The sequence below is a fragment of the Raphanus sativus genome, chromosome 5 (assembly GCF_000801105.2).
Source record: "Raphanus sativus cultivar WK10039 chromosome 5, ASM80110v3, whole genome shotgun sequence".
In the NCBI taxonomy this organism is placed as follows: domain Eukaryota; kingdom Viridiplantae; phylum Streptophyta; class Magnoliopsida; order Brassicales; family Brassicaceae; genus Raphanus; species Raphanus sativus.
The window spans coordinates 2,111,107-2,138,619 of NC_079515.1; the positions used below are offsets into that span (position 1 = coordinate 2,111,107).

General features: G+C 35.5%; 8 protein-coding genes across 9 annotated transcripts; 1 reads left to right on the forward strand and 7 right to left on the reverse strand.

Annotated features, from left to right (window-relative positions):
* Nucleotides 1-410: 410 nt before the first annotated feature.
* Nucleotides 411-4,373, reverse strand: LOC108857076 (mitogen-activated protein kinase kinase kinase 3). The gene is made up of 17 exons (XM_056986677.1): nucleotides 3,937-4,373; nucleotides 3,825-3,863; nucleotides 3,664-3,729; nucleotides 3,466-3,576; nucleotides 3,302-3,382; nucleotides 3,150-3,227; nucleotides 2,975-3,057; nucleotides 2,686-2,767; nucleotides 2,487-2,587; nucleotides 2,340-2,379; nucleotides 2,197-2,256; nucleotides 2,078-2,124; nucleotides 1,754-1,976; nucleotides 1,437-1,664; nucleotides 981-1,282; nucleotides 837-898; nucleotides 411-727 (listed from the first exon to the last, which is right to left on the reverse strand). Exons 1-17 carry the CDS (start codon nucleotides 4,243-4,245, stop codon nucleotides 669-671), a joined length of 1,971 nt encoding a protein of 656 aa, XP_056842657.1. The 5' UTR covers nucleotides 4,246-4,373; the 3' UTR covers nucleotides 411-668.
* Nucleotides 4,374-4,859: 486 nt separating this feature from the next.
* LOC108862110 (uncharacterized GPI-anchored protein At3g06035) lies at nucleotides 4,860-5,896 on the reverse strand. Its single transcript, XM_018636144.2, has 2 exons — nucleotides 5,651-5,896; nucleotides 4,860-5,443 (listed from the first exon to the last, which is right to left on the reverse strand). Exons 1-2 carry the CDS (start codon nucleotides 5,733-5,735, stop codon nucleotides 4,929-4,931), a joined length of 600 nt encoding a protein of 199 aa, XP_018491646.1. The 5' UTR covers nucleotides 5,736-5,896; the 3' UTR covers nucleotides 4,860-4,928.
* A 95-nt stretch (nucleotides 5,897-5,991) lies between these two features.
* On the reverse strand, nucleotides 5,992-7,446 carry LOC108862111 (uncharacterized). Of its 2 annotated transcripts, none has more exons than XM_018636146.2 (2): nucleotides 7,329-7,446; nucleotides 5,992-6,724 (listed from the first exon to the last, which is right to left on the reverse strand). In XM_018636146.2, exon 2 carries the CDS (start codon nucleotides 6,710-6,712, stop codon nucleotides 6,137-6,139), a length of 576 nt encoding a protein of 191 aa, XP_018491648.1. In that variant the 5' UTR covers nucleotides 6,713-6,724; nucleotides 7,329-7,446; the 3' UTR covers nucleotides 5,992-6,136. The 2 variants fall into 2 exon arrangements, with proteins under 2 accessions (XP_018491648.1, XP_018491647.1); XM_018636145.2 differs by having other exon boundaries at nucleotides 5,992-6,795; nucleotides 7,329-7,436.
* A 418-nt stretch (nucleotides 7,447-7,864) lies between these two features.
* LOC108862109 (peroxiredoxin-2F, mitochondrial) lies at nucleotides 7,865-9,428 on the reverse strand. Its single transcript, XM_018636143.2, has 5 exons — nucleotides 9,152-9,428; nucleotides 9,045-9,074; nucleotides 8,801-8,959; nucleotides 8,234-8,328; nucleotides 7,865-8,136 (listed from the first exon to the last, which is right to left on the reverse strand). Exons 1-5 carry the CDS (start codon nucleotides 9,365-9,367, stop codon nucleotides 8,031-8,033), a joined length of 606 nt encoding a protein of 201 aa, XP_018491645.1. The 5' UTR covers nucleotides 9,368-9,428; the 3' UTR covers nucleotides 7,865-8,030.
* Nucleotides 9,429-9,590: 162 nt separating this feature from the next.
* Nucleotides 9,591-11,738, reverse strand: LOC108862108 (3-dehydrosphinganine reductase TSC10A). Its single transcript, XM_018636142.2, has 4 exons — nucleotides 11,097-11,738; nucleotides 10,837-10,984; nucleotides 9,884-10,178; nucleotides 9,591-9,797 (listed from the first exon to the last, which is right to left on the reverse strand). Coding segments are annotated over exons 1-4 (975 nt in total). The 5' UTR covers nucleotides 11,628-11,738; the 3' UTR covers nucleotides 9,591-9,796.
* Nucleotides 11,739-12,783: 1,045 nt separating this feature from the next.
* Nucleotides 12,784-13,554, reverse strand: LOC108857840 (uncharacterized). Its single transcript, XM_018631863.2, has 2 exons — nucleotides 13,348-13,554; nucleotides 12,784-13,267 (listed from the first exon to the last, which is right to left on the reverse strand). The coding sequence occupies exons 1-2, from the start codon at nucleotides 13,483-13,485 to the stop codon at nucleotides 12,938-12,940; spliced, it is 468 nt and encodes a 155-aa protein (XP_018487365.1). The 5' UTR covers nucleotides 13,486-13,554; the 3' UTR covers nucleotides 12,784-12,937.
* A 3,350-nt stretch (nucleotides 13,555-16,904) lies between these two features.
* LOC108856627 (protein trichome birefringence-like 10) lies at nucleotides 16,905-19,485 on the reverse strand. Its single transcript, XM_018630476.2, has 3 exons — nucleotides 18,646-19,485; nucleotides 17,804-18,193; nucleotides 16,905-17,611 (listed from the first exon to the last, which is right to left on the reverse strand). The coding sequence occupies exons 1-3, from the start codon at nucleotides 19,086-19,088 to the stop codon at nucleotides 17,053-17,055; spliced, it is 1,392 nt and encodes a 463-aa protein (XP_018485978.2). The 5' UTR covers nucleotides 19,089-19,485; the 3' UTR covers nucleotides 16,905-17,052.
* On the forward strand, nucleotides 19,118-19,755 carry LOC108856628 (uncharacterized). Its single transcript, XM_057010530.1, is given in 4 exon segments — nucleotides 19,118-19,126; nucleotides 19,345-19,419; nucleotides 19,421-19,496; nucleotides 19,499-19,755. Coding segments are annotated over 4 exon segments (210 nt in total). The 3' UTR covers nucleotides 19,549-19,755.
* The last annotated feature ends 7,758 nt before the right edge of the window (nucleotides 19,756-27,513 follow it).

Consider the following 27,513-nt stretch of genomic DNA (forward strand, 5'->3'; position numbering starts at 1 on the left):
TCGCACAATTAAAATTCCTATTTTTTTTTTGACAACGAATTAAAATTCCTATTTATCTAGAAAATACGCACTCTCTTGAAACATAAACCACTCCAAAGTTTATTTCCACGTTTGAATATATAAACACAAAGCCATAATAAAGCTGACGTTCATGCTGTCTTATTCCGACCCTCTTTAATTGATCTGATCCAGTAGTCCTAATAAACCTGGTCTTATATATATGTATGATTCATGACGCAATCCTCTATTGGTATGTTACAAAATTAGGCCAGACTGTATTATATACAACAATATGCACAAATATAATTATAAAGACAGGTGCGGATGAAATGCAACAATGTGGAAAAATAGAGGAGAAACTAAATGACATCACGCAAAGTAGAATTGGGTATTTTCTTGGTGGCTAAGAAGAGCAAAAGGATTGGTAAGTAAAATAAAGAATAAGGATGGGTTTACAAGTGTATATGCATAAACCTTTTTCCTGTGCAATTAAAACAATTAAAAAGGATGGGTTTACAAGTGTATATGCATAAACCTTTTTCCTGTGCAATTAAAACAATTAAAATAAATGTAATTTTGTCTTCTTTTAGTAATAGTGGGATGCCTTTTCATATTAATTTAAGACGCGATTAGGCGATTAGGTTTTCTCTTTAGCCGTTCGTTCTCTGCTATCCTTTATGAGCTGATAATGGAGACTTCCCTCCTGCACCACCATGTCTCAGATTCTCTACACAGATTATTTTATTACGATATAAGTTACAAAAAAAATGTTTAAAAAAAAAAATTCAAAACCTTTACTAAAAATGTTTAGACTCGAAGAAAAAAAAAACACTTGCCTCGGTGCCTTTCAAGCTCTTCATAGAGTTCTTCTTCCCACTCCCTCCGTATCTCTGAAAAACTGCAGGCGGATTCAAAGAAGGAAAACATAAACATCAAAGAAAAAAAAACAATATCAGTAACTTCAGCGAGAGCTAACTAACCAACGGCTATTAGTTACTGCCTTCTTGGACGACTCGTTGACTTGAGTTGACTCGGTTCCTGGCTGCATCGCTCTGCTTGTGTTCAGTGTACGTTTTGAGCTTTTGAATGGGCTGGGCATTGCATCGCTGATAGCTGAGAGACGTCTGCTCGGAAGTCGTTTAGGTGACTTGCTTATAGTTGGTAGGTTTGGTAATTTGTAGTTGTTGGTGGTGTCTCCAAGTGCACCTTGTGGTATTCCTGGATTCATAGCGTTGTGGAATTCCTCAAGCAGTGGAGTCTGCAGCCTTTTCAAATCTTGAGCCTTGACAAGAGAGATAAACCAAAAACAGATTCAGATACTCATCACAAAACCTCACTTGGTAGCATATATGCATTAGCAAATGAATCTGAGAAAACATGAATCATGCATAGTATTATCTGATTTCTCACCAAGCTGCAGCAATGGGGGTCTTTACCTTTTCATCCAAAAACGATTTTATTTTCAACTCTGTTGCTTTATAATCATCCTCTGCCACGGAAGAGCTACCAGCAAGTGTTAAGCTGGCTTCCTCATCACATGGAACACCAGATTTGAGTTCAGCAGCTTGGTAAGAAAGCAAGTTAGATTTACTTCTCATCACTTCTGGGCTTTCGTCAAACTTGCATGACCAGTTATCCGTGGAATCACACATGGGATTAAAACTCTGTTAGAGAAGTTCAAAAGGTTTTTTTGTCAGTATAACTGTAATCAACAGACATGTTTTTGAAAATTTGGAAGATAGAGATTGATCACCTTGTTTAAACCTGTGGATTGTGACAAAACATTGTTACTGAGTGATGAAATGTTGCAGAGATCATCCATATCGATCTGACATAGGTCATCAGAGTCGCCATCTCGCCAAAGGAATCCTGAGTTATTTGATTTCTCTGGGTATATAATGGAACTCCTCAAGCTTCCGAGTTCACATACATCCTTCAAGCCTGAACAAGTTGACCTCCTCATCAAAGAGTTTATTCTGGAACGATAAATAAATAGGAAAAGTGAAAAAGGAATCAAGAGACCATAATCAGGGGTAATAATAAAGAAAACTGAAAGTATATCTGCAAAGAAACTTACGAACTCCTGACACTGATTCCTTGTGTGGCTATTGAGTTTTCGCACTCCTAATATATTTGAAGGAATGTCAGAAGGTTGAAAAACCAGAACATGGTTCACTGCATAATTAATGTACTAACCGTAAAAGAGTTATGGGAAGTTGGATAAGATTCCATGTGTTCTCCAGTGACAAAGGGATGCTGGAAACGTCAACCAGATGTTAGTACTATAAACAACAAAAATAACCATGTTATACTTGCACAAAATATAAGATTCACAACACCTGAAGCAATTCGGATGCAGAGAGTCTCAAGCTTGGTTCCCTGCAAAGTATAATAGCTCTTATAAATATGATAAACAGAAATAAACGCTCTATTGAAAACGAAAGGTGGACATCGGTCTACAAAACAGAAACGAACTTATGACTTACTTGTGTAAGCATTTCAGTAGAAAGTCTTTAGCCTCTGGTGAAAGGTCTTCTGGAATTGGTGGATGAGCTTTTGTTCTACCAATATGAAGAACAGCCGCAAACTGGAAAAAAAATACTTGTCAGTTTTCTAAACCAAAGACAGCAGTGTATGTTTCAAAGAAATTGAAAATTGTCTTTCACCCAGTTGATATATATCTACCTGCTGATACTGCTCGCTCCAGGGAGGTTTCCCTGTAGCCATCTCGATCACAGTGCACCCAACGCTCCATATATCAGCAGAGCTTCAGATTCAAGAAGAAGTTCAGACGAAAAGTTGCAATACACAGAGGGGAAAATAGATGAAAACCCATTTCCAAAACCCCATAACATTTGTAATCTATCATCTTACAAAAATAGAAGCTTAAAGAAAGTAGGAGACTTTAGGGAAATAACATGACTAAGACTTTAGGGAAATAAGATGACTAGTATGGTATTCTACAAATACTTACAAGCTATGACCAGTCTGGAGAATGACTTCAGGAGCCATCCAATAAGGCGTTCCCTTCATAGATTTGGCACCATTTACAGTAGCCTGGAAAAAAAGCAAAACAATCAATTAGAGTAGTGAAAAAAAGAGGTAACATATTGAAATATGACTAAAGAGAGAGAGAAGCCCAATCATACTAGCTCTACAACTTTCTTAGAAGCACCAAAATCTGCGAGCCTGATGCACCCTTTGTTATCCACCAAAATATTAGCCCCCTGGAGAAGAAGTTATTTTAAGCAACCACAGGCCCATAATAATCATATATGTTGGGGAAAAAACAGAAAAGCACCTTGATATCTCTATGCATGATCCCATTCTTGTGAAGATACTCCAGACCAACCAAAAGTTGCTTTGTGTACATTATTATTACCTACTCATAAATATACTCAGCACAACATTTAATCCCCTGTGAAAGCCCAAACACAAAAAGTCAGATGTAGTAAGGAGACTTACAGGTTCAGGAAAAGACCCAAACTTCTCCAACAAAGATGAAATAGAACCACCGGGAACAAACTCCATCAAGATATTCAACGAATCACTCTCCCTTACAGTACCCAAGTATCTCTGTAAACAAAAAAAAAATTAAAAAAATCAACATAACAGACACTAAATCTATATAAATAAAGGAAAGAAGTGAATATCTATACTCACAACAATGTTTGGATGTGAAAGATTCTTAAGAAGTCGTACTTCTTCCTCAATCTCTCGAATATGACCCTAACAACAACACATTGATTCATCATCCTTAAACACACAAAGATTCCAAAACCACTGAGAGAGCTAAATCAAAAGCGATTGGAAAAAAAACTCACCTGAGTCTTCTCCTTGGCATTGTTCGGAGCGATTAAAACCTAATCAAACAAATAAAATCAGTAAACGAATAATTAAGCAATTAACTAAACAATTTTTTTTTTCAAAATGGACCTGTTTAATCGCGAGAAGCTCGCCGGAATCGAGGTTCATCCCCATGTAAACCCTCCCGAAAGCGCCGCAGCCGATCAACTCCCCCTTTCTCCACCGAATCGGCGGCGCTTCTTCCTTCCGAGGAGGAGGAGCGGGGAGACCGGGAGGCGTCTTGTTGTTGCTGAATAGTCCGATCCGAGAGCTGCTGCGGATGCTGGAGTTGATCTTCCCGACGAATCCGCTTAGACCTCCTCCTCCTCCTCCGTCGTCTCCGGCTAGTGATGACCGGAAAACTAACGATCGGCGAACCGATCCGAGAATGTCTTGCATCGTTAGTGGTTCTCTCGCGAGAAAGCTTGAAGTGATTCGTTACAGAGATTAGTGAAGAAGATTCATCGGCTTCGTGATATTCAGAGGAGGGAATGAGAGACTCGATCTGCAATTCAAAATTAAAAGTGATTTTTTTTTCGTTTCGAGAAAAAATAATTCAAAATCCCTTCGTTAATGGGCCTTCTCTTTAGTATTGGGCCTTACGTTAAGTCTGCACGTGGCAAAGCGCTAGATCGTGTGTTGGCCGTTGAATCATGAGGTCTCTCTCTCCACCAAACTTACCGACAAAAGGTATTAGATTAAAATACATGGCTATTATTACTAATCACATGCAATTTTGCTTTAACTTTAATCTTGTTTTGTCGGATTGTTACGTTTAAATTTGAATTTAAGCTTATATGGTCTCTCCGTTTATAAATAATCTATGTTTCGAAACAAAAAAATGTTTTTAGTGTTTTTTAAATAAATAATAATGATATAGATTATAGTTTTGGAAATTGTTATGTTTATTACTTTAAAATTATAAAGTAGTTAATCACAAATTTTTTTTTGTTTATAATTAGAATTTAAGATGCCTTTTAATATGTATAAAAACTTTAAAGAAATTTAGTAAATAACATAAGCAAAAATTATTCTTGAGACAAAAAAAAAACTCATAACATGTGTGGTAGGTGTCACTCTCATCAACAGAGGAAGAAACAGAAGGACAACGTGAAAGCAAGCAAGTAATTAAAGAGGCCAATACTAAAGATGAAACCACTTGAATCCTGTTTTGTAGCTGGAGAATAGTTTCCTTCAGGTGTGCTGGTGGTGAGAACCACAACGATCCAATCATCTTCCTTACCAATCCCCATCCCTGTATACTTGGTATCGTTCAAACTCATGGAGTATTGCGACTTGGTGAAGTTTGTGAGGACGAGGCTTGACTCTAGACGAGGAACACACGCGGGCATAATAGAGCCGTCTCTTGTGTCTGAGACGTTTAAGTGGCATTTAGCTAGAATGTTGGGGTAATCTGAGAACTGTGGTTCGGTTCCAGGCACTGTGGCTGAGCCGGTGTCGTTGGTGCATGGTTTGTTCTTGAATTGATCGGCTAGTTCGTCGGCTAGACACTCTGCGTTTTTGTTCTTGTTTAAGGTTGTGAGATTCTGTGATGTTCTGTAGCTGTTGATGCCTGTGAAAAGGACGTCCTCTTCATCTGCAGGTCAAGAACTCTAGTCAAAAAATATATATAGTTTGCAGGATCATATTCACAAGTAAATCTTTTTATAAGATTAAAGATCTAAATGAAGTGAAAGGAACAGATCTTAAGAGATTTCAGATCAGATCTAAAAACATCCTAAGCAAATCAAGAACAGAGAATCATCTCAAGAACAAGATAGTTATGGAAGAGAGAGGAAGTTACCAGTGTCGCTGAGCACAGGGCGACTGAGGAAGAGAATGATGACTGAGAGAAGGAGAAGAAGAGGAAGCTTGTTGTTAATCGCCATTGAAACTGATTCGAGAACTCTCTTTTGATTTTTTTTTTCTTCTTTTCTTGGCAAATGAATAGCTTTTATTTATTGATATAAAAAAAGAGAGCGTGAAAATGGTTGCTTAGCTTTAACTCTTTGACGGTTGTGTATTTGATTCTGTTGTGCTTTACTTGTCTTACTTGATTGTGACGCTGCGTCGGCCACTTAAGCTCCTATACGATGTCGTTCTGTTCTGAGTAGGGAGGAGCGAGAACAAATGTGGCAGGACATAAACTCACTAAACCAAAAACAGATTTTAAATTTGAAACCAAGTTTTTGTAAACTTAATGGTTTAATTGACTTGTTATTACAGTGCCAAGATGTGACCAAACACAATAACCAAAAGACAAACGAAAAACACAAGTGTTCAACGTAACTTACTCCATAACTGCAACTCCACCTACAGCTTTGATCTTCTCTATAATTCCATTAGCTTCTTCCTTCGTCAAACCTTGTTTAATCACGACGGGTACTTTCTCCACAAGCTCCTTCGCTTCCTTGAGTCCCAAACTCGTGAACGCCCTCACTTCTTTGATCACTTTGATCTTCGCAGCCGTATCAAACTTCTCCAGCTTCACATCGAAAGACGTCTTCTCCTTCTTCTCCTCCACTACTTTCCCTCCTCCAGCATCCTGCTTCCCTCCCATACTCACGCCTTGCCCTGAGATCATCTGCTGTTTCGGAAGCCTCAGGTGCTCATTGAGTGCGGGACCGATCTGTTTCCGCTCTTCCGGAGACAGCGCGGAGATACGCTCGGCTAGCTCCACGATCTTGCTCGAAGGCTGGGGTCTAGGACCGTACGGATCATAGAGCGACGGGTACTTGTATTTCTTGGGTTTGGGTTTGGATACAGAGTCTTGCTGCAAGAAACGCGCTTGCACAGACCAGTTTGCTTTGGGTTGGTGGCATTGGCGTGAATGAAGGTTCCTGACAAGTGATATAAGCTTCTTCATGACTCTACAACTCTGCTACCATACAAAAGTCAACCCAAAATCACTTCCAAGTGACAGAAAAACAGTTAACCAAGCCCCCAGATCTACACAGGACAGCAACAGTAGAAACAGAAAGAGAATTATTTATAGCTCCAGATCTCCAAATGTACATGCTGTTATTGACCAATGCAAAGAAGGGATCCAAAATCACAGAACGAGACTGATTATGGCTACATGAGGACCAATATAAGCGTGAAGATTTGGCATATTTATATTACTGTATCGGTTTAGGCTCAATGTTTGATCAAATCCATATTAGCGTTTATCACAAGATCACTGTAGCAAACTGAAGAGCGCAAACACGGGTTGATTTCACAAGCAAGCAGAGATTCATAAGACCGATTGGATTTACCAGGTCATATTCAGATTCAATGGTCTAGTGTGGAAGTGATTAGAATCTATAACAAACTTAGTGATCCGTTCCTATTACTGAGAAAACAAACCCCTAAAGATCGAAAACCTTGCAAGCTATCACAGTCCCGAAATCGAAACAATAGGATCTATAAAGCATATACCTTCTATGATGTGAGAATAAAGCACTAAAATCGGAGGGAGAGGAAGTTGAGGAATGGCTTACCCGGCGCGTTGCGGTTGGGAGAGAACGGCTAGCTTCGCCGGGTCAGAGATATGGTGCAGGTGAAGAGGGGGAGAGAGAGAGACACGAGGGGTTTAGAGTGAACCTTCCTTTCTTTGGGCTACATTTTGATATAATTGGTTAAGCCCAATAGATACTCAACAATAAAATTATATCTCGAAATATGGGCTAGCCCGATAGATTAGTATCCCTACTTCTATTAAAAATTTCTAGCATTTTTGTTGTTTTTTAAAAATAAATCTTTTACAGTTTTCAACGAATATTTTGTTAGTAAACAATAACAAGTTTGAAATATCAATAAATGTTTATTGATACTAGTTACATTTTTGACTAGCTATATTGGCTTAGAATCATAGGAAAATTTTAATTTACTAAAGTTATGCATTTTATAGCTAAAAATTAGTTGTATTTTTTACTATAGGTAAGAAATCTATAAAATTTATCTTTGAATAACTTACTAATGGAGTACTCTACTCTATCTATCATGTTATGATGTACATTTGCTGAGAAACGGCAAGAAACAAACTTTTTTGTTATTGAAACATAAAACAAGATCCAAAAAAAGAAGTGGAGTTGTTGACTTGGTGTGATCCTTTGGTGATGTTCGGATCAAACTTATTCTCACTCGCAACTCATATAAAAGAGGAAACAACAGAGACAAAGAAGAACTTGTCGAAACACTTGTTAGATCTGTCCTAAAATGACTTCTGCTCCTGACACCTTGAAGTCAGACGGTGCTTCTTCCACGTTCACAGCCTTCACCTTGCCGTCTTCTACATAAGCCGACCATCTGCACATCAACATCACACAAACAAAACCACTACTTAAGATCAATGGGTTCAGGGATATGAAAGTTCTACAAAATGACTTTTTACAGTGGTGTTTACCTCTCAGACCGAGGGCCGAGCAATGCAGCAGAGAGATCCTTGTCTAGCCCCAAGCTTTTATGGAATTTCCCATCAAAATCTCCATAAAACTCAATCTGATGTCAACAAGTTTCAAGATCATCACCTTTAAGTCATTGTGATGATAACAGCAAAGATAAACACACAAATGACAAAGTGTAAACCACGAATATCTAGCATGGAAAAGGATATGAAATTTATTGGAATGCTAAGTATAATGGAAATTGCTAATGAGGGAAGTCTTTCTAACCATAGAATCATATATTCAACAATCATCTAACCATAGAAGTCTTCTAGTCCATAAGCTTTGAGACAATAACTAATCTGAAACATGGAGTAACAGTCCTACCTATATATATATATATATATACATATATATATAGCAATCAACAATAGTAATTACTAAAGGGAGTAAGAAGATTCCTAAATGGTCTATCTTTACCACCCAATAATATTAATAATTTTTTATGGGATCAAGATACAGCAGAGAACTAAAACATCAGACCATGGTGATGTTAGGAACACACACAAAAAAAAGTATGAACTTACAGCGTCTTTGGCTCCAATCTTGTCTGCCCAACCATTTATAGTATATGGATCATTGACAGAGACACAGATGACGGAGTCAATGCCTTTGGCTTTGAACTTATCAATGTGGCTCTTGTAGCTTGGCACATGCTGCTGTGAGCAGACTCCTGTGTACGCGCCCTGCACACAGACACAGCGATCAAACCTCAGAGAACTGATCAACAAGACATGAGAAAGATTAAAAGATAGAATATTTTTTTCTTACAGGAAGTCCAAAGATGACGACTTTCTTCCCCTGCAACCAATACCAACAACATAGTTATGTCAGAAACTGAGATTATTACCCTCGAATCAAAAGTCTAAGAATTTGACCTTGAAGATGTCGGCCAATGGTGTGGTGGAGAATTTGGAGGAGACGCCTTCGTCCCAGCTGCGAGCTTTCTGGAGGGAAACGCCTGGAGCCGCCGAGGTTATGTCCGTGCCCTCAGAGAGCTTTGAGAAAGCCCTTGATAAAACTCCGATCGGGGAAATATTCGCCGCCGATCTCAAAGCAGGTGAGTTTCTTAGCTTCAGAAGAGACATCGCCATCGCCGCTTGATAAGTGTGAAGTAGAAGTAGTCCTCCACCTCATGGTTCCGTTTCGATTACTATATAGTGACTCTGTCTCAACCATTTCTTAAGAAACATCTTGCCGTTTCGTAACACGCCGGTCAAACTTGCACGCTGTTCCAAAGGCTTTCGGAACAGCACTCACTTTTATTTGTTTATGTGCTAGGTTGGTTCATCTTTGACTTATTTCGAAAACATCAAATTGTGAAGAACATTCATATCTTGATCAAGTAAAAAGAGTGTGTGAGGCTAATACATTCAAATGATTTTTTTTAGATTCTCTATACGAAGAAAGAAAACACAAATTTGTTCTGCGACCGTGCCATGAATCCACAAAACTAACAGCAAGAGTAGCCATCAGCGTTTCTGCCTTAAAAACACTGTCAAGCTATGTTATGTCTCTAGCTCTCTGAAATTACCAAAGAGAAGCAAGATTAGAGCAAGTCAAGCAGACTTACTAAATTGAACGGCTTGATGGTATCAAGTACTACTTACTATTTGTTTTTGGTTTTGCTCCACTTTTCGATGGCATTGTACCAGTCCCATTGGAAAAAGAGCGCGACCAACCTTATAGGTCCTGCGGTTATGACTTCAAGAAAAGCTAGCCAAAATGATCTTTGAGGTGACATGCCTGTTGTCGCGAGAGCCAGCAAGAATCCTTCAAAGTTGCATGAGACAGTGAACTTTCCTGCTTTGATGCCTTCCATAGCTCTTCTGGCTACTTCTTCTGTTTTCATTGAACCAGAAGACGCAGCTATTATGGAAGTGACCTCAGGTCTGCTCTTTTGTTCTGAGACACCAAAAAAAAAAGAGAATCAATAGAGTATAAACTTATATGAATAATGAACCAAGCAACCTCAAAACATCAGTCAATAGAGTATTAACTTATTTCTCAAATAGAAAAAAGACGAAGTCGTTTCAGATGCTACCTAAGCATAACAACATCTCCTTACGCATCCCTTATTCTCTTCTAAACAGTATCACACGAACCACACTAAAGCAGAAACTTCACTCTAAACACTTTCTTTCTTTTTTTTTTTTTGAATGAATGTAAAATTTATTCAAACAAAAACATTTTTACAACTAGTGCAACCAATTTGAAACTACTTAAAGAACACAACTCTAAACACTTTCGTAGTCAATATACTAAGTATTTAGCGTTTCTCCTAGCAGGTAATTTCGTAGCAAAGAAGCAAATTAGATGCAAATATTCAGGCCAGAAACATAACGGTGCAGCTTTGATCTCATTATAACAACCATATAGAACAGCGTTATGTACTCTGTCTCCAACTTTTTTTCTATGCATTTAACTGCCTTATCTGCTTTAGTATAAGCAAACTCATTAGCTGCCTAATCCTATTCCTACCTACTGTCATGTGCTATTATACTCTATGCATCCACAATGAATAACTAAACAAAAGCTTCAGAGTATAGTCTTTAGTCTTTACCTTCCTCAAACCCTGGTGTATCAGTGTCAGGAGGGAAAACAAGAGTGACATGAATGTCATCAGCAATAACTTCTTGCTGCAGCGATTGCGCTAAACCTTGTAGCCCAAACTTGCTCGCCGAATACGCAGCATAGCCGTAGACACCCACCTACACAACAAAGCAATCAACATGTCCAACGGTTTAGCTAAAGGAAACTAACCAACCATTGGTACAATCTAAATTAACCAACTTAAACCGGGATACACTAATTAATAGCTACCTGACCGGCTTGAGAGGAGACGAGAGAGATGGAAGCAGGTCCACGACCTTCCCTCCCCGCCTTCATCCCCGGCAAAGCAGCTTTAATCACATTAAAGCTCCCGACCAGATTAACATCGATCGTGAACTTGACATCCTCCACGCTATGCTTCTCGAGCTCCCTCGCCGTAAACACGCCTTGGTTCACCACCAACACATCGATCGGACCGGATTCTTCGATCGCCTTCGAAACGGCGTCGTAGTCGCGGACGTCGGCGGAGAACGCGGCGACCTCGACTCCGGTGGCGAGCTTGATCGATTCTTTGGCTTCCTCGAGCTTTTTAGCGGAGCGAGCGAGGATGGAGACGCGAGCTCCTTCCGAGGCGGCGCGGTGAGCGAGAGCGAGACCGATGCCGCTGGATCCGCCGGTGATGAAGACGTGGCGGGACTTGATGGGGATTCTGACGGGTTTGGGGCGTACGATTAGGGCTAAGATGACGAGGAGAGAGAGTGGGATGATGGGGATGAGGAGGAGAAGGAAGTAAGGAGACATTGCCAGGCGTCGAGAGTTTTGGATCTCGTGGCGCGATTGTGAAGCTTCGTGATCGTTGACGTTCACTCGTGAAGAGAAGAGAAGAAAACAAAAAACCCGATTGTGAAATAAACCAACGATGCAAAATACCCCGGTTAAGGATTTCAATCTGAACCGGTAGTTGAATTTATAGCTGTAAATGTCTGTTATTTTAGTTGAATAACCGTCATTTTAACATTTTTATAAAAAAATTTCTTAAAAACTAATAAAATCATTTTTATATCATTGATATATTAATAAAAATTATCTCTGATTAATACGTTAGATCTATGAAGTTAAAATTGAAGAATTGTTTACAAATTTGCAATGAAAATTTAAAGTGACATTTGTTGTGAAACAAAATTAAAATGATAAAATAATTTTTTAAAGAAACGGAAGGAATATACGATTTTACTATTATCAAATTGTACAATTGTACAACAGTTTTATCAAATAAATGACAATGCATTTATGTTTTGTTTTAGATTAGTTTTATGAAATTAATTTTACTTTTTCTGCAACCGATCACATAAGAACTACGTATCTTAGGGATTCAGAAAGGTTGAATTCGTAGTCTGCAACTTGCAAAGAGACAGGTTTGAGTTAATACTTTCACATATTGATGCTTAGTCATATTTGACATTTACAACTTATTTTGCAAAATTTACAGCTAGTTGACAGGAAAACATACAGCTCTTCTCCATACAAATGTCTAAACTCTGATTTTCTCAAATATTATATCAGAGAATATACATATAATTCTATGTATTTAAAATAAATAAATAATCAATTTGATAGAGAGGAGGGTGATGGGCATGTGGGTGCGAGACTGTGACAGTCTTTTTCCTCTTTAGATCTGACTTTTGTCTATTCAAACATTGTTGCCAACATAACTGTAACTCTGTAACTGGGAGGTCCCAAGAGATTGATTGGTTTTGGACCTAACACAGGAAGATTTTCCAAGCTCACATGAGACTTGTCCTGATCCAGTTTAATTCCTCCATTGATGATTAAGGACTAGTTTCATGGGGTTTATTTTCCACTTTCTTTTGAACATATGTTTATTTTCCACTTGACTTGAAACAATTATAAAAGTGGTATATGTTGTAACAGTGAGTGAATTAATCTCTCTAAACAATTGCATAAATCACACCAAATCCCTTTAGATTGATGGTTTCTCCTTCATTCTTATTATTTGCTGATTTTACAAACACAAAATCTATAAATATCAATAATCAATATATAATATGAAATTAATGACACAAATCCATGTCTTGAATCTTGATTGAGACTTAAGTGAAGAGAGATGCTGCATCTCTGTAGGTTCTTCTTTGGTTAGTAGAAGCTGCATGATGAAGGGTGATGCTTTCTTGGTTGTTGTTGAAAGTTGTGGAGTTGTTGTTGTTGTCATAAACATGATGAGGATACTGTTGCTTGGGGATGAGGGAACCGAATCTCCCTTGCTTCTTCTGATGAGAATGGTTATGTTGTTTCCTTCTTGGCTGAGAACATCTTGGGATGAACACTCCTGTCCCTTTGCTCTCTCTAACTTGGTTGTAATTCTGCTCATGGTATATCATATACGGTGTTGCTGATGCTTGGTAGTTTTCTCTGAACAAACCCTGTTCATGAATTCAAATATCAACAACCACATATATTCACTAATAAAGAAAGAGATAGAGAAGAAGTAATTTGGACAAACCTGGAATGAGACAGGAGAAGAAAGTGAGATAGGGTTCTGTTCATCTTCATCTGTGATTAAGAGATTGATTTGTTTGCTTATGTCTGCATAGAAGACATCATCATCGAGCTCCAGGTCCATAGCAACTTCCATGGCCATATATCTAGCCTTTCAAGAAGTGTGTTAAGAAAATATGGTTTAAGTGGAGTTGTGAGGGGGAATGTTCAAAGGGTTGCATAAATAGGCAAAATGTTGAGGTGAGAGAGAGAGAGGCTAGAGAGAGAAGTGCATGTGGGAGGGTGGGGCCAAAATAAAGATATGAGAAATATATAATGCAATCTATTCTGGCAAAAGTAAGTCCCCACACATAAATGGATCATGAAGGACGGTTTGCAAATCCTTAAGATATTAAATCAAAAGTAGTTCACAACTCACAACAAGAACAAAACACCCATATCTATCCCAACTTATATATATTTTTCATTTCACATAATAAAATTATCATATCATCTCATCCACAAAGCCCATCCCTCTCACTCTAGCGTCTAAATCGAACTTCATTTTCTTGTATGGCTCAAAGTTTATAGTTCCAATAATCTCCACTTATGGATGGAACTCATATATATTACCTACCTTATCCAATGACTTTCTTAGTCAATATCTTCAGATACAAAAAGATAATATAGTATATAATATATATACTTCCCCTCGTAACATAACTAATAAATGACCTGTGTAGAAATTAAAACTAAAACTCTAATAGACTTATGAATCCAAAAGTGTGGGCGACTGTGTGTTCGTAGGATCTAAGAAAATGCTAATTAATTGTTATAAAAATTTGCATGGATTATATGCATTTGAAAATGTCAAGAAAAAAATGAGAAATCAGTTTTGATATTAAAAAAAGAATTTCTCTGATTTTCTTAGCTTTTCTAAAAAGTTATATATATATATATATATATACAAAATAACATAATACATCTGTAAGATATATTCGTTTTTTCAATTCATTATAAACTATTATATTTGTATTAGAACAGCCTCTAAAAACCTTTTTTTTTTGAGACTGCATGGAGCATCGTTGCTTAACATGTTAGTCTTAACTTTATAAGAGGTGTATTCGCAGCCATTTGCAATTTACATCCAATAAAAAAAGGAAAGCTAGCACATGCCCACGATAGGTGACCAATATGCGTATACCAAACTATATGAAACCGTGGGGTCACATTTGATATGTTTTAACTATTTATCGACATTCAACATGTTAGGAGAATACAGTATATGAACCTTATTTAACTTCTGAATTTGAAATATATTGATGGTTCGTTATTAGCCTCATGAAGAAAACAATTTCAAATTTTTCTTCATCGATGACTGACCTAATATATACAAAACAAGGTTGTCAAACTGCTGATTTGTATCACTTCTTTTGTTTATCTAAAACTGCTCATTCAAATTACTCGAAGAAAACAAATTTATAGAACTGATTATGCTATGATGTGAGGATTTTGGATAGCTGGTGAATTGAATTATTGTTATTCGTTTATGTAACGAAATTATGAGGAAATTCACGGGTGAGTCGCATCTGAAGTGGACAATTACGAACATTAAGAATATAGATTTTCTGGAGATAAGGAGAAAGAAGAAAACAAAGAGAATCTATCTCCATGATTTGTTTTGGTTGGAGTTCAATAGATTCTCTTAATTTTTATGGAAGTGGGGTCGCACACCAACACCGGTCAAGCTGGTCACTTAGAACTAACGATTCCAAGTCGAGGTTTTAAGAGTCCTCCATTTCTTTACATAGAACTCAATAATTGCTTTATAATACATATTTCAAATAGTTCTCGTCTACGGCTGAAATATTAGAATTCTAGACTAATCTCTTCAAATTACGGTCATATACTGTAGCATCTATAACTATCAAGACTTCTAATAGTTATACAAAAGACGTGAAGTGTCTTTTTTCTATGTTTATCTTTTATACGCTATGTTCACTCATGCGTATGAGTGACCATTAGAGTGATAATATGTACATAGATAAATGACATCAGTTAACATGTGATCGGCTAGCGGACTACGGGGTACTTCTTAACCCTAACTAAAACTCATGGTACGTATATATATAACTTGGACGTATAATATTGTATTGAAGAGAAACTTATCCGAAATTGGATGTGTGTTTTCATCATTTACACCCACACAAATATTAAAAAGAGCAAATAATAGAACACCACAAGGTTGTGTCATAGATAAGTTATACTCTACCCTACACCTACACATCCAACTTGCATACATCACCAGATAAGGCCCAGAAAAATCAAACCTAATAAATTGCAGATTAAAGTGAAGTAAGTTTTATCTCTATGTTTACTCCAAGATCCCTATATTAGCCAACGAAATTTGAACGAGATAAGAATGAAGTATCAAAGAGAGAAAATTACAAACAGAATATACAATCTCAAAACACTCACGAGCTTCTTGCTAAGGCTCATGTCATGTCACGATCACCGAAGTTTTTTTTTAGCCTCACCGACTTGTCCTTTGGGAATCATAGTTAATGACTAGATTCACTTAAAAGGCCGCTTTATGATAATTAATATTTTTTCTATTTTATATTAAATGTTATTTTAATATTTTTTATCACGGAAAACGTCGTTTTACAACTTTAATACAACTTTCATCTCAATATTAATTAAAATATATTAATTTTATAAATATTTTTTGTTTAAAATACTATTTAATTAAATATATGTAATTAATATGCATTTCAATCATTTTTCTAATCTTTGTGAAAATGTCAAAATATCATTTTTTATGAAAAATGTTATATATTATTATACTATACGATAAAAACAAACATAAAACCTATCCATAAAAAGAAGTTTGGTGCATTTAATGGAATAATTGATGACACACCAAACACTCTTTTTAAAAAGTAGTCATCGAGTAGGGTAAAGCATGTTGTGCCGGTGGAAGATCGTGCGGCTGAAGTGGTGTGCATGTCTCGTTTGAAATGATCGTTAACGGTATATAGCTGTGTATGATTTGAAAGATATATTTAAGCACTACAAGAGAGAATTAACAAAACATATCTATTAATATTTACTACATATACATATGTAAAATAGAAGATATAAATCTTGCTAGCTTTGTTAATACAAACGCATATGCATGTCGCGTATAAGAAACACCTTTCTCGACAAATGAAAGTGGCCAGACATGCTACGTGCACTCCTTAGTCGCTATCTCGAACCTCAAAAGATTTACTAGACACAGATCAACATGATCCAGACAAGAGTATCCTTATCTGTTCTTCTTGAAATCAGTTAACATCTTGAATGTTTTCAAGAACAACTGTTCAGTTTGAACGTTGTTTCACGAGCTAGTCATATATCCAAAATGTAGTGGATGTTGAGATCTTTACAAATCTTGGGCTAGGCCCAAGAAAAATACCCAGTACCATCATTTTTTGTGCAATTACATCTATTAGTAATTAGTTTATATAATTGTAGAATTTGCCCTAGTATTTATAATAATTACAGCCTTCCCCCAGAAAAGTGTAATATACAGTAAGGTAACTCAATCTTTGTGTATGAAACTTTAATATCATTCGAGATTTTTAATCTTTACAAAAGAAAAGATTATCAAAACCTAATTACATATTCCCATCCAATGAAACTACTAATCCCTCCATCAAAAAAATAATCACAAACCTTTTTATGATCATGACATTGTGACATTACCACTACTCTTTGCTTCCTTGACTCTTCTAGAAGAAGCAGAAGCTTCTTGTTTCATAAACAACGCATAGAGAAGCTCGTTCCACGTGTCAGGAACACCGGGAAGGCACCAGTGGCTACAGTCTTGGCGATGAAGCGGTGCAGGACCGAGAGAGCCGAGATAGTAAAGCGAAGGGTGACCATCTTTCCTTTGAGCAGACATTGCTGTAATGTTCAATACACTCACTTTAACGGTCCCTGATCTGTTGGAGTGATGTGATAACAACGCATCTCCGAGGTTCTTTAACTGTTCCCATGTCTCTGATGAAGCCAATGAGTTAGTAGTTCCAATCTCAGGCAACGTCTCCATGTGACATGTTCCTCCCGTTCTCCAATCTCCTCCCCTGAAATGCACAGGGGCGAATGTTCGAAAGAAGACTCGAGTTTTGTTGGAATCGACTTCGGTCTGTATCCATTTCATAACGGTCTCCATAGCTCGCTTATACGCATCATCTACAGTCATCTTCAACTTCACTTCTTTTCCTTCTTGAAAGTAGCATCCCCTGTAACAGCATTTCAAGATTTTTAGTCACTGAAACAAAAGAATCATAAAGAATCAAAGTCTCCCACATCAGTATTTGGAAGAATACTAAGTAATATATAAGATAGATGGGCCAATTCCCTTATCACGGTTTTAGGTTTTGGTTGGAAGCTCGTCTAACTTAACACATACGAGACATCGACAAAAAACTTACGTTCTGATAGTTTTGCCGTGGTTCCACCAGTGTCCTGTATTGAACACCAAGACATCTGCATCTCTCCATTTGCTAGAAGTCCACTCCATAGTGTCTAGTTTCAAAGTTGTCTTAACCTTCTTGTGTGATCTAGCCGGTGGTCTGCCTTGGGGAACCAAGAACGGAGATCTGTAGTACTCCACCGTGCAGTTGTAGTCTTTGAATCTAAACACCAAGTAACCAGTGTGCTTTGTGATGGGACTTCCATTGACCTCGTAAACCGAACTATCGTTCTTGACAGCAGAAGAGAGTAGACAAAGAAGAGACTCCCACTGGTTTCTTCCTATTGAGTCTCCAACAAACACTAGCCTCTTGTCCCTTAGTTTCTCCAGCATCATTTTAGCATCAAACCTGTTTCATTTGCCACATGATTTTAACACATTAAAGATCCAATTCAAGAAATGTGAAATGAAAGTAGAAGAAGGGACCAATTATAAAAAGATCAAATCAAAGAGAAGAAGAGAACAAAAAGGTAAAGGCTTTAATAGCTAAAGATGATGACTAGTTCACGAGATAAAAGAGAGAGCTGACCCTTATCTTAAGCCGTGACTTACGGACACAACTGGAGTACAGAGACCATAGAAAACGACATCAAAAACAACAACATACAAGATTCAATTAAACCCTTTTTGGATTCAAAAATCGACATTCTTTAGAAACTAACAGTTTGATTCAAGGTTGCCATCTCCACTGAGTATAAAACAAACCAGACCTTCCAAACTCACTACACCTAAACTAAGCAGAAACAGAGTAAGAACAGAGTACAAAAAGAAGAACAGAGTTTTTTTTTTTATTTCTCTCACCTGGGCAAATTACAGTGACGAGGTTGCCATCTCCAGTGAGTATAAAACAGATCAGACCTTCCAAACTCACTACACCTAAACCCTTCATCGAGAAATCTGCAGTCTTTGGACTGATACAGAGGATAAGACTCGTCCCAGACCCAGTCTCCATCGAACACATCACACCCGTCTCCACTCTCTTCTAGAAACCCAACTCTGTTTGAACTCTTGTTGTCAAGTTTGAGCCAAACGAATCTATCTGATTTATCAGAAAGGTTGTAGCTTTTAGCGGCGCTTCTGTAGTCAAAGTAGAAAAAGCTCCACACGAGACACAAACCGAGTAAGAAGAACCCCAACACTGCTAGAGAGGGCTCGAAGACGAGTTTCGACCTCTTGAATCTCTTCAGAGCTTCGCTGATTGGCTTCTCTCCTCTCTCTTCTTCGACTTGTGAGTTCTTAGACATGTTTTTTTTTGAGAATTTCAATTAGGATAATGAAGAAGGTGATGATGGCGAATGAAGGAGAAGCATGTTGAGGTTGCTTTGCTTGGTAAGTCAGTTTCGTCTTTCTTCTTTTATTTATATTATGACGAATGATGCGAAACACATGTGTCAAGGAAACGAGGAAACACTCCTGGATGACTGACTGCTTTTTTTTTGTTGTTGGGAAAAGTTTAAATCTTTCTGAAGAAAAATACTAAAAGGTTTGGTTTTTTGTCAGAAAAGAGAAGACGAAGAAGAGACCAAAGGGCAACAAGTTGCCAACAACAATGGCGATTCGGTTCGAGTTCAGACAAGAGGAAGTTAAAAAGAAAAGTCTCAACTTTCTCTTGTTGTCTTTTTGTGTTCACATTCAACAAGGAGAGAGAGAAAGAAGACGAGTGGCTATTGGTTGAGAATCGTGGGTGTTAGAAATAAATATTGATTCATTTTTTTTTTGTTCTTTTAAAAAAAAAACTGATTCATTTATTTCTCTTTTTTTAACAAAAATCCAAAAACTAATTAATTCAATTTAGGGAGTAAATATTCCCATTGAATAATGGAAAAATATATGTGCTTATGTGGTAACTTTGGATTTTTTTTTAAATGTGAATGTGAATGTTCATAACTAAGTAAAGAAGTGAACATCTAATAATATCTAGAAGTAGTAAGAAAGTTAATACAGTTGTTACTAGTCAGGACAAATACTCTTGCAAATCTACAAGCAGTAATGACAAGTTTTTGTTAATCGGGTTTAGTCTTGGATTTGATTTGAATGATTCTTATATACCATGAAATATACCATGAAATATAGTTTAGAATGATTCCTATATACCATGAAATATAGTTTAGAATACATTAATTCCAATGTAGAATGTGGTTTGAAATTTTTAAACAAAAGTGAAGAGTATAAACTTCAGTATATAGAGAATTTACCGAAAACTCATTATTTTAGAAGGGGTTAACCCACGGATTTTAGAAATTTTTTAAAAATATGAAAATCTTGTTTTAATTTATAGTTTCATCTAGCACTGACATAAGATGATGATCAAAGAGTTTAGAAACTCTGTTGTCTCCGTTTCTTTAGATAATGAAGATTTTATAATGCTAATTCCACTAATCTAGTCATTATATGAAATTTATGTAAACTAAATATTAAAAAATAAGAATACCTATATACCATGAAAGATAGTTTAGAATACTTTAATTCAAATGTAGAATGTGGTTTGAAAATTTTAAACTAAAGGGAAGAGTATAAACTTCAGTATATAGAGCATTTTCCGAAAATTCAATATTTTTGAATGGTTTAACAAAATGTTTTTGGAAAAATTTCAAAAATATGAAAATCTGATTTTAGTGTATAGTTTCATCAAACATTAATATAAGATGATGGTCAAAGAGTTTAGAACCTCTGTTCTGCCGTTTCTCTAGATAATGAAGATTTTATAATGCTAATTCCACTAATGTAGGCAGTATATGAAATTTTAGTAAACTAAATATTAAAAAATTAGAATGATTTCTATATACCATGAAAGATAGTTTAGAATACATTAATTAAATGTAGAATGTGGTTTGAAATTTTTAAACAAAAGTGAAGAGTATAAACTTCATTATATAGAGCATTTACCGAAAACTCATTATTTTAGAAGGGGTTAACCCACGGATTTTGGAAAAAAAAATAAAAATATGAAAATCTTAGTTTAATTTATAGTTTCATCGAGTACTGACATAAGATGATGGTCAAAGAGTTTAGAACCTCTGTTGTCTCCGTTTCTTTAGATAATGAAGATTTTATAATTCCAATTCCACTAATCTAGGCATTATATGAAATTTTAGTAAACTAAATATTTTAATAGTATAATTATTCCTATATACCATGAAAGATAGTTTAGAATTAATTAATTCAAATGTTAAATTTGGTTTGTATTTTTTAAACAAAAGTGAAGAGTATAAACTTCAGTATATAGAGAATTTACCGAAAACTCATTTTTTAGAAGGGTACCCACAGATTTTGGAAAATTTTCAAAAATATGAAAATGTGGTTTTAATTTATAGTTTCATCTAGCACTGGCATAAGATGATGGTCAAAGAGTTTAGAACCTCTGTTGTCTCCGTTTCTTTAGATAATGAAGATTTTATAATGCTAATTCCATTAATCTAGGCATAATATGAAATTTTAGGAAAAATAAATATTAAAAAATTAGAATGATTCCTATATTCCATGAAGGATAGTTTAGAATAATTTAATTCAAATGTCGAATGTGGTTTGAATTTTTTAAACAAAAGTGAAGAGTATAAACTTCAGTATATAGAGAATTTACCGAAAACTCAATATTTTAGAAGGGGTTAACCCACAGATTTTGAAAAAAATTCCAAAATATGAAAATCTGGTTTTAATTTATAATTTCATCTAGCACTGACATAAGATGATGGTCAAAGAGTTTAGAACCTCTGTTGTCTCCGTTTATTTAGATAATGAAGATTTTATAATGCTAATTCCACTAATCTAGGAATTATATGAAATTTTTAGTAAACTAAATATTAAAAAATTAGAATGATTCCTATATACCATGAAAGATAGTTTAGAATACATTAATTCAAATTTAGAATGTGATTTGAAATTGTTTTACTAAAGTGAAGAGTATAAACTTCAGTATATAGAACATTTACCGAAAACTCATTATTTTAGAAGAGATTAACCCACTGATTTTGGAAAAATTTTAAAAATATGAAATTCTGGTTTTAGTGTATATTTTCTTAGAGCATGACATAAGATGATGGTAAAAGAGGTTTAGAACCCATGTTGTCTCCGTTTATCTACATAATAAAGATTTTATAATGCTAATTACACTAATCAAGGCAGTATATGAAATTTTAGTAAACTAAATATTAAAAAATTAGAATGATTCCTATATACCATCAAAGATAGTTTAGAATAAATTAATTCAAATGTCGAATGTGGTTTGAAAATTTTAACAGAAGTGAAGAGTATAAACTTCAGTATATTGAGAATTTACTGAAAACTCATTATTTTAGAAGGGGTTAACCCACGGATTTTGGAAAAATTTCAAAAAATATGAAAATCTGGTTTTAATTTATAGTATCATCAAGCACTGACATAAGATGATGGTCAAAGAGTTTAGAACCTCTGTTGTCTCCGTTTCTTTAGATAATGAAGATTTTATAATTCTAATTCCATTAATCTAGGAATTATATAAAATTTTAGTAAACTAAATATCAAAAAATTATAGTCAAAGATGATGGTATCATCAAACACTGACATAAGATGATGGTCAAAGAGTTTAGAACCTCTGTTGTCTCCGTTTCTTTAGATAATGAAGATTTCTAATGCTAATTCCACTAATCTAGGCATTATATGAAATTTTAGGAAAAATAAATATTAAAAAATTAGAATGATTCCTATATGCCATGAAAGATAGTTTAGAATAAATTAATTCAAATGTCGAATGTGGTTTGAAATTTTTAAACAAAAGTGAAAGAGTATAAACTTCAGTATATAGAGAATTTACCGAAAACTCATTATTTTAGAAGAGGTTTAACCCACGGATTTTGGAAAATTTTCAAAAATATGAAAATCTGGTTTTAATTTATAGTTTCATCTAGCACTGGCATAAGATATGGTCAAAGAGTTTAGAACCTCTGTTGTCTCCGTTTCTTTAGATAATGAAGAATTTTATAATGGTAATTCCACTAATCTAGGCATAATATGAAATTTTAGGAAAAATAAATATTAAAAATTATAATGATTCCTATATGCCAAGAAAGATAGTTTATAATAAATTAATTCAAATGTCGAATGTGGTTTGAACTTTTAAACAAAAGTGAAGAGTATAAACTTCCGTATATAGAGAGTTTACCGAAAACTCATTATTTTAGAAGGGCTTAACCCACGGATTTTGAAAAAAAATAAAAAATACTCAAATCTGGTTTTAATTTAGAATTTCATCTAGCACTGACATAAGATGATGGTCAAAGAGTTTAGAACCTCTGTTGTCTCTGTTTCTTTAGATAATGAAGTTTTTATAATGCTAATTCCACTAATCTAGGCATTATATGAATTTTTTAGTAAACTAAATATTAAAAATTAGAATGATTCCCATATTCCATGAAGGATAGTTTAGAATAAATAATTCAAATGTCGAATGTGGTTTGAATTTTTTTTAAATAAAAGGGAAGAGTATAAACTTTAGTATATAGATAATTTACCGAAAACTCATTATTTTAGAAGGGTTAACCCACGGATTTTGAAAAAAAATTCAAAATATGAAAATCTGGTTTTAATTTATAATTTCATCTAGCACTGACATAAGATGATGGTCAAAGAGTTTAGAACCTCTGTTGTCTCCGTTTCTTTAGATAATGAAGATTTTATAATGCTAATTCCACTAATCTAGGCATTATATGAAACTTTTAGTAAACTAAATATTAAAAAAATAGAATGATTCCTATATACCATGAAAGATAGTTTAGAATAAATTAATTCAAATGTAGAATTTGATTTGAAATTGTTTTACTAAAGTGAAGAGTATAAACTTCAATATATAGAACATTTACCGAAAACTCATTATTTTAGAAGAGATTAACCCACTGATTTTGGAAAAATTTTAAAAATATGAAATTTTGGTTTTAGTGTATATTTTCTTAGAGCATGAGAAAAGATGATGGTAAAAGAGGTTTAGAACCCATGTTGTCTCCGTTTATCTACATAATAAAGATTTTATAATGCTAATTACACTAATCAAGACAGTATATGAAATTTTAGTAAACTAAATATTAAAAAATAGATTGATTCCTATATACAATCAAAGATAGTTTAGAATAAATTAATTCAAATGTCGAATGTGGTTTGAAAATTTTAAACAAAAGTAAAGAGTATAAACTTCAGTATATTGAGAATTTACTGAAAACTTCAGTATATTGAGAAATAATCAGCCTTTGTTTCAGTCGACATCTGCTCTTTTCAGGTTCTCAAAGTCACTAAAAACTTTGAAACCTTTGATTAGAAATTTGAGTAAAGAAAAGCTGGGAAAATTATCTCTTCGAGTTAAAGAAGCTTATAGTGATCTTTGTAAGATGCAAGAGAGTCTGATGGAGAATCCTTCGGTAGAGAATATTCAGGAGGAATTAAAAGTGGAGGAGAGATGGCAGCGCATCTCTGCTATTGAGGAGAAAGTTTTAAAGCAAAGATCAAAGCTCCACTGGTTGCAGCTTGGAGATTCAAATAACAAAGCTTTTCATAATGCTGTCAAGATAAGGATTGCCAGGAATGCTATAAGAGAGATCAAATGCCAGTCGGGTGATGTAGTAACATCTCAGGAGGATATTAAAGCTGAGGCAGTGAGGTTTTTTAGTGATCTACTTTCCTATGAATCGTCTGACACCCAAAGTATCTCAGTACAAGAGCTTCAAGATCTCTTACCTTTTCGCTGCTCAAATGAGGAGAAGACTCTTTTAATTAAACCAGTTACAAGGGAAGAGATAAGAGATGTACTAATGGGTATGCCTAGCAATAAATCGCCAGGACCTGATGGTTTCACTGTTGAGTTCTTCAAAGCTTCTTGGAAGGTTATAGGAGAGGACTTCACTACTGCAGTACTATCTTTTTTCAGTAAAGGTTTTTTACCAAAAGGTCTGAATTCTACTATTTTAGCTCTTGTGGCGAAGAAAGATAGTGCAACAGAGATGAGGGACTACAGGCCAATCTCTTGCTGCAATGTCCTCTACAAAGTGATCTCAAAGATCATTGCAAATAGACTAAAAGGTACTCTTCCTGGCTGTATTTCTCATAACCAATCCGCATTTGTTAAGGACAGATTGCTGGTTGAAAATCTGCTTTTAGCCACAGAAATAGTTAAAGATTACCATAAGGAGGATATTTCAGCCAGATGTGCTATGAAAATTGATATTGCTAAAGCGTTTGATTCTGTTCATTGGCCTTTTCTGCTTAATACTCTAAGGGCTTTTAATATTCCGGAAGAATTTGTTCACTGGATAGAGCTTTGTGTCTGCACCCCTTCTTTTTCTGTTCAGGTTAACGGAGAGTTGGCTGGTTTCTTTCAGAGTAAAAGAGGGTTACGTCAGGGTTGTGCATTGTCTCCTTACTTGTTTGTAATTTGTATGAATGTCCTCTCCCATCTTCTTGATAAAGCTGCTGCCCGAAGGATTATAGGGTATCATCCAAAATGCCAAAACATTCTTCTCACTCATTTATGTTTCGCTGATGACCTCTTGGTATTTACTGATGGTTCCAAAAGATCTATAGAGAATATCTTGAAGATTTTTGAAGACTTTGCTGCTATCTCGGGTCTAAGAATTAGTTTGGAGAAGTCTACCCTTTTCACAGCAGGTTTATCTGAAACTCAGCAAAGAGATATCTTAAATTGTTTCCCTTTTGCTTCTGGAAAATTACCTGTTCGTTATCTAGGGCTTCCTTTACTTACAAGAAGGATGACAGTGAATGATTATATGCCCATGGTGGAGAAGATTCGTAAAAGGATGAGCTCCTGGACGGGGAGGATGATATCTTATGGTGGTCGTCTGCAACTGATAAATTCTGTTATTACTAGCATGGCGAATTTTTGGCTTTCAGCTTTCAGGCTTCCGAGTAGTTGTTTAAAGGAGATTGAAAGATTATGTTCTGCTTTTCTGTGGTCAGGGCCAGAGCTAAAAACTAGTAAAGCTAAGGTTAACTGGAGCGATATTTGCTTGCCAAAGCAAGAAGGTGGTTTGGGAATTAGGCCTCTCAAAGAGATTAACACTGTGCTTTGTCTGAAATTGGTTTGGAGATTATTCTCCTCTCGAGCTTCTTTATGGGTTAATTGGATTCACTGTTACTTGATAAGAAAAGGTTCTTTTTGGTCGATGAAGAACAATACAAGTAATGGATCATGGATGTGGAGGAAAATCCTAAAGATAAGAGATCTTGCAAAGGGTTATATTCGGATGGAGGTTCATAATGGTAGAGATACATCTTTCTGGTTTGACTCTTGGTCTTCTTTTGGTCCACTGAAAGATTTAATTGGTGATAGAGGTCCCCTGAGTCTTGGCATTACAGATACTGCGTCTATGGAGGAAGTGTTTTTACATCATCGTAAAAGAAGACACAGAGTGGAGATATTCAACAAGTTGGAAGAGGAAATAGAAGTTCTGAGAAACAGGCGTGATCATGCTGATGACATTCCCCTTTGGAGACAGGATGGTACCCGTTTTGCAAGCTCGTTTTCTTCTAAGAAAACTTGGCTTTATATGAGACAGGTACAACCGGAGTGTGTATGGAATAAGGGAGTGTGGTTTCCTCAGTCTACTCCTAAATTCTCCTTTATGCTCTGGGTAGCTGCAAAAAATAGATTGCAGACTTGTGATAGAATGCAGAAATGGAACATCTCTATAAACACTTCGTGTATTCTTTGCAATGAAGAGCAGGAATCTTGTAGGCATCTGTTCTTTAAGTGTCGCTTCTCTAATGAGATATGGAAGGATCTAATAGCAGGGATCATGAAAAATGGGTTTACTGATGACTGGGATATGTTACTTGACATCATCTCTCGTTCAAGATGTTATTCTTCCACTGAGCTGTTTATTATTCGATACTCTTTCCAGACTCTTCTTCACAGTCTGTGGAGAGAAAGAAATGCTCGTAGGCATGGTGAAGAACCAAGAGAAGCGAGAAATCTAATCAGATTTGTTGATAAATTAATCAGACTGAAGCTTTTAGCTGTCAAAGGAAAGGGGAAAAAATATTTGGAAGATAGCTTAAGCATGTGGTTTGCCTCAAGAATACAAGTCTGTTAGAATAATTGAAGATTTTGTGATTTGGATTTAGCTGCAGAGGGGATTCTGGGTTTTGCGGAAGAGGGGTTGATCTTTTCAGTGAACTGGAAAAATTGGAATCTGAAGTTTATTGTTGCAGGTTTTCTCTCCTGCTATTGTGATGCTTACTCTTTTTCCCATTAGAGTTTTGTCCCACTTGGGTTTTCTCTAATGGGTTTTAATGAGGAGTATCACATAGCATCCAAGCTTGACTTGTCTCATGGTCAAGCTTGAGGGAGATTTTGGGTTTATAAGTTTGAAAAGAGTTGTTGTTTAGAGAAAAAGTCATTGTTTTATTGTTCTTGTTTCTTTTATTGGTAGCACTTGATGTAAAAAAGTTTTGTTTGAATAAATTTTACATTCATTCAAAAAAAAAAAAAAACCCACGGATTTTGGAAAAATTTCGAAAATATGAAAATCTGGTTTTAATTTATAGTATCATCAAGCACTGACATAAGATGATGGTCAAAGAGTTTAGAACCTCTGTTGTCTCCGTTTCTTTAGATAATGAAGATTTTATAATTCTAATTCCATTAATCTAGGAATTATATGAAATTTTAGTAAACTAAATATCAAAAAA